Consider the following 6380-nt stretch of genomic DNA (forward strand, 5'->3'; position numbering starts at 1 on the left):
TCTGAGGTCACTCAGTTTGACCTCTTCCACTTCGTCACAGCGCCTGCTGAGTGCTCTAACCTTTTTATTACACTTCTTAACAAGTGTATAGAGATCACTCAGGGCATTAACCATATCGTTTCTGAGCTGGGGAAGAGAAATTACCTCATTTGATTGCTCTTCATCATCTGATGCGATGGATAGGTCAGCATGCTCAGAGACACATGGCTCAGCAAGTTCGTCAGCCATAAAGCATATCTTCGCTGACTCGGTGGCCTCAGTTTCTGTTGATGAAGATTCATCACTGTCACTCCAAGTAGCCACCATTGCCTTCTTCCCACTCTTCTTGTCTTTCCTCAGCGTGGGGCAGTTTGACTTAATATGGCCAGCTTGATGGCACTCAAAGCATGTAATGGGCTTTGAGCTGTCCTTTCTGTATTTGCTGTCGCTTGAGTCAGCCTTATACTTATCAAACTTTTTGTAAGGCTTTTTAGAATATTTGTCGTTCTTCCTGAACAGCCTCTTCATCTTTCTTGTGAACATGGCCATCTCCTCATCATCAGTTGAACTCCTGTCAGTGGAGTCAGCCTTCATGACAAGTGACTTCTGCTTTTTGTCATCAGATTTTTCCTTCACCTCAAAGTTTTTCATGGATATCTCATGGGTCAGCAATGAACCGATGAGTTCGTCATATTTGTAGGTGGTTAAATCATGAGCTTCCTCAACTGCTGTCTTCTTTGCTTGCCAGTCTTTTGGAAGACTCCTGAGTATCTTTTTGACTTGTTCTTCCTCAGTGAAGATTTTCCCAAGTCTCTTGAGCTCATTAATGATGTTGGTGAACCTTGCGTTCATGTCTGAAATGCCCTCATCATTGTTCATCTCGAACAGCTCGTACAGTCTCATCTGCTGATTCACCTTGGATTCTTTTACTTTGTTTGTTCCCTCGTAGGTGACTTCCAGCTTCTTCCAGATCTCCTGTGCCGACTCACAACCTGAGATTTTGTTATATTCTGCAGCATCGAGCGCACAGTGAAGCATATTGATAGCCGAAGCATGGTTTTGAAGCTTCTTAAGATCATCCTCTGTCCATTTGGCCTCAGCTTTTATAACTGTTTGGCCAGCCACAACCTCAACAGGTACAAACGGCCCTTGGACTATAGATAGCCAGGCACTCATGTTTGTAGCCTGAATGAAGTTTTTCATCCTATTCTTCCAGAAGGTATAGTTTGACCCGAAGAATAGGGGAGGCCTAGTAATGGACAGCCCCTCAGGCAGTATTTGAGTTGTTTGGTTTACAGGGAGAAACCGAGTGCTGTTTTCGCCCATGGTAGGGATCAACTCAAGGTTGTTAGACCTTTTAAAGTGAGCTTTTAGGCTCTGATACCACTTGTTGGTCCCTTGTTTAGTTGCAAGTATAGTTCCAAGGGGGGGTTAGGAACTGTTTAAACTTTTTTCGCAATTTAGGCAGACTTCTTTCTCTAAAGAAAAAGGTTTGAACAGCGGCGCTGAGTAAACAGCAAGATACTGGCTTAGTCAACAGGTGACTAGGTCAGTTCCTCAGCTTGAGTCAGGAGATAACGCTTGGAGTCTATTCCTGAACTCAGACGTTCAACGCGCACAACTCAACTTGACCTCTTTACTTGGTCAGTTTTGATTATTTAAAGCAAGCAATATAAATTAGGAGTTAAGGTTTAGAAATACTTCACTCAGCAGATTTATCCAGGTTCGGCTTCTTCTAAGCCTACGTCCTGTCCCCGGAACACTTTCGAGATTTCGAATCCTCTACTGAGCTCTTTAAAGGTAGAGCCTCAAACCTTTTACAATATCAGCAATTGAGTATGACAAGAGTACCTTCCTCTATACTTCTACTCAATCCTAATCTCTCCGCTGAGTACTTAAAACCGAGTACTCAGCCTCTCCTTTCTATTTCTAGAAATGATAAGTGTTTTGTCCTAATACAAAGATGTGCTAAGACACTTTAGACGATTTACAATCACTCTAGACTTTTACACAAATATGAAAATGTAGTGTAAGAAATTTGCTTTGCTTCTTGCTTGCAGAACTTGTAGAGATTTGGTCAGCGTAATGGCTTGATCAAGTTCTGTGTATTGTGAAGCTTGTGATGGCACTATTTATAGAGACGTCTGGTCATTCGGTCATTTTGAATTTCGAAATAACCATTGGAGGGAAACGGCTATATGTCGTTGTCATCCTGACTTGCACAGAGCTCTCGGCCAATCATAATCGTGTATCTTCTGTCCTCGGTCAGCACAGCAGATGGTCTCTCCTTTTATGGTAAAGTCAACTGGACAGCATACTGTGTCATCTGAACTTTGCCAAAAGAGGAAACACTTTGTCTGGAAGTTTTCCTTTGCCAGCTGCTGTCTTGTACGCTTTGTCGAGACTACTCAGCAGCTTCATCTTGAAGTTGTTCCCGAAGGTCTTCTAGATCCTTCCGATTGCTGAGTTGCGTTTTGAACAAAAACGGCAGCGTCTTGACATACGCGGGCCGAGTGTACTGAGTTGTTTGACTTGGGCCTTGGTTTCCGTATTGGGCTTGGGCCTTCCAATCCTTATGACTTATAACATTTATACTCAACATTGAACAAACACATTAGTAGAATAAATCAAAGCATTTAAACTTAGTGTGTTTAGGATATGTGTTATAATTTATATTTAAACAATTTTGTCAAATCAAAATTATGTGGAAAGGTATTTCAACAACAGGGTCTGGCTTGGGTTTTTTCACCCGGTCATTCAAATGTCTCCTTTGAAGTGGATGCTAAGGCGGTTGGTGATAGTGTAAACTCCGATAAATGTGATCTAATGGAATTTGGTGTTGTTATTCAGGAGTGCCGTGAATTATTATCTCAATGTCAAGATTACAAAGTGACATATGTTCCTAGATTAGCGAATGGAGCTGCTCATGTTATGGCAAGACATGCTCTTTCCAATGCTAACTATTTTTCTTCTACTGTTCCTCATTGGCTCGTTAGCAGCTTATGTAAGGATTCTGATCTTGATTATTAATTTTTTTTTGTTTTTCTTCAAAAAAAAAAAAAAAAAAAGAAGGCATTCATAATATAAGAAAAAAGCCTTGGTCAATTACCAAGGAGAGATTCTATACTCATTGACGATTTTTGAAGAAATATAAAACCAAAGGATCGTTCCTCACTGGGATGACTAGTCTAGTAAGGTAAAAGAAAGGGCCTCGAAAGATGTCACATCCTCTTAAGGCCATCTCCAACCCATTACGCTGTTTTTATCTTAATTTTCTATCTTCCAAACATCAAATCTTATTTTTCCTCTAACATACCACACCATTTATTACACAAAAAAATATTCTCTACTTTATTCCACTCTACATAACACTTTTACTAATATTTTATTCTTTTTAAACAAACAAATAAATATATTTATATATTATTAAAATTTTGGTTTCCACCAATTTGGTGGAAACCAAAATCAACCAAATTTGGTTTATTTCTAATCTCTAGACTATTTGGGTGTAGAGATTTGGTGGTGGTTGGAGCCAACCATCACCAAAATAGCATTTCAACCTCATTTGGTGAGGGTTGGAGGTGCTCTAAGAGGATTGATCTTAACTAACTACTATTAATTCCCTAGAGATAGAAAGACATTTGCACAACTACTTCACCACCAATGTGACCATAACTCCATTGCCCTAACACTATAGGGGAAAATCGAGATATATATATATATTGAGGCATGGTCAATGTGACTAATTTAATCAGAGTGAGTCTTCTCCTCGAAACACAACCATTAGACTAGCTTTGTGACTATTAATATTATACAGTATAGTACAAATTAGATATTTTAAATATTATTTAGTAGTAATTTTTTACTTTTGTTTTGTATTTCAATAAAATTTAAAAATTTAAAATATATTAAATTTTATTTTTTTAAAATTTTAAATATACATAAAATAAAATTTAAAAGTGTAGTAAATTATATAACTTAAATATAATTATAAAATAGAAAAAAGTACAAAAATAAACCTTATGGTTACAGTCCCCATAGTTTAAAAGATCGCAAATAGGGGTTCTATGATTCGTGGAGTTTACAAACTCAGTCATTCTGTCAAAAATTATTATCATGACTATTTACCCCAAAATGGAACAATTTCGAGCAATTAAAAAGACTGACTTTGCAAATTACTCAAAATACGAGGTCTGAGTTTGCAAATTAATTAAACCACAAATATTGTTTGATTGAAAAATTAATTCACATATCCTATATCTGCAACTTTCACAAAGCACAAAACTCATGTTTATAAACTTTTAAACCATAGATAATGTCTTTACAAATCGGCCAAACTACATGATTTATTTTTATACATTTCCCTATAAAATATATACTCTACTATTTTATTACATTACATATTAATAATAATAATAGCTATAGTTTAAAAAATATATATTTATATTTTTAAATTATCATATTGAATAAACAATTTGATATTCCAAAACATCATGAATTGATATTAAAAAAATTACTTAATTCTTAATAAGCGATAAGAAAATAACTACCGTTATTAAAAGCTAGGGAGTAATATTACTAATATTTCACTTATGTTATAATATTACATATGAATAAAAATATAATTTTGCACAAGAATTTTTAAATTTTGATTGAATCTTTTAACTCTCGACCATTTATCTATTTTGGTTCTTTGACCATGGCTTTTATAAAAATAAATTACCCATATTTAATTCTTTTAAATTGTATATAAATTATTTTTTAAATAAAAAATTTAGAATACTATTACTAATTTTTTTTATTTTAAGTGAACTTTAAAGTATCAAACACCACTATCCCTCAAATAAAGTTTAATCTATATGTTAGAATTCTAAACTTTAAGTGAAATGTCAAAGAATTTGAGGTTTTATTTTACTAACACAATACAATGTTATTTACACACAAGTCAAACAATTGAAACCCAGAAATTGGGATGATTAACACAAATTAAACAGAAAAATTTAAATGCTATAAGCAGGATATAAGTCCATCTCAAGACTATAAATATCATGTTGGTTAAGATTTTCAACATGAATGGAATCATAAGATGATTCACCTAATAAATGTTCAGTTTCTTCTTCACTTTTCTTATCATGATTCCATCTACTTCTCTCATTCAACTTTCTCAATCTTCCAAATTCATCTGCAACTTCTTTCATCGTTGGCCTTTTCGCGCCACTACTGCATAGACATTGCTTCGCGATCTCCGCAAATGCTTCAATCTCTTCCATTTCGTCTTCATTCGCAACTCCGAAACATACTAGTTGATCAAGATCATGACTTTCTATTGATGAAATAAAGTACTGAATAACGTTGCTCTTTTCTCCACTTCTTGCCATAAAATTCGGCTTTTCTCCTGTTAAAAGCTCGACAAGAACAACTCCGAAGCTATAGACATCGCTCTTTTCTGTTAAACAACCGGTCATAAGGTACTCAGGATCCAAATAACCGAATGTTCCTTTGATTTTCGAAGCCATATCAGAATCTCCTGGAGATATTAGCACTGAAGCTCCGAAATCGGATACTTTTGCAGTATAAGTATCATCTAATAGAATGTTTGATGTCTTGACATCTCCGTGAATGATCGGAGGGTCTGCTAAAGAATGCAGATAGTTAAGAGCAAGTGCAGTCTCTTCCGCGACGCGTAATCGGTTTTTCCAATTTGCTAAAGCTTGAGGCTTTTTGTGATGGATATGTTGGAAGAGTGTTCCATTTGAGATGAATTCATAAACCAATAATGGTACTTTTGTTTCCAAGCATAGGCCTAATATTTTCACCACATTTTTATGGTTAACCTGTGAAACAATCCCAATTTCTTGTTGATACTCTTGATTTATTTGAGCCTTGCTTATGTCTTTAGCCTTCTTTACAGCAATCTGTGTGCCATCTGCTAATATTCCTTTGTAAACGTAACCGAATCCACCTTCACCGAGAAGCTGACTTTCATCATAATTCTTGGTGGCTTTTACCAGTTCTGCTTCAGTGAAGATTCTGACTCTTTGATGCTTCAACAGCATGCCTCCATTTCGAAAAAAGTTGGTCTCTTTTCGACGCCTTTTGTACATTATCAATATGAGCATAGCAATGATCATTGTAAGCAATACTGCTCCCACAACTGCAAGAAACAAGGCTACAGATTCAGCAACTCTGTTCCAACATTAAGTGTATATTGCACAGATACGGAGATGTACACTCATATAAAAACTCAAGGAAGAGGAGATGAAAGATGAAGGTTGTATTCCTTTCATTCAATGCCAATGACTGTAAATACAGTGCTATATATGTACAGGTATTGGAAAAACTAGAGACACGCACACAAAAGATAAAGGTATTACAGCTGTACATCAAACGGTTATTTCTAC

The 6380-nt window shown here is 35.8% G+C and overlaps 1 protein-coding gene across 1 annotated transcript; it reads right to left on the reverse strand.

The window, feature by feature from the left end:
• Positions 1-4868: 4868 nt before the first annotated feature.
• On the reverse strand, positions 4869-6132 carry LOC136223590 (wall-associated receptor kinase 4-like). The gene has a single exon (XM_066011684.1). It carries the CDS (start codon positions 6108-6110, stop codon positions 4980-4982), a length of 1131 nt encoding a protein of 376 aa, XP_065867756.1. The 5' UTR covers positions 6111-6132; the 3' UTR covers positions 4869-4979.
• Positions 6133-6380: the final 248 nt, after the last annotated feature.

The sequence above is a fragment of the Euphorbia lathyris genome, chromosome 3 (genome assembly GCF_963576675.1).
Source record: "Euphorbia lathyris chromosome 3, ddEupLath1.1, whole genome shotgun sequence".
NCBI lineage: Eukaryota > Viridiplantae > Streptophyta > Magnoliopsida > Malpighiales > Euphorbiaceae > Euphorbia > Euphorbia lathyris.

Excerpts from the sequence above, each read along its gene's own strand:
- LOC136223590 (XM_066011684.1), bottom strand. The coding sequence starts at position 6,110 with ATGATCATTGCTATGCTCATATTGATAATGTACAAAAGGCGTCGAAAA.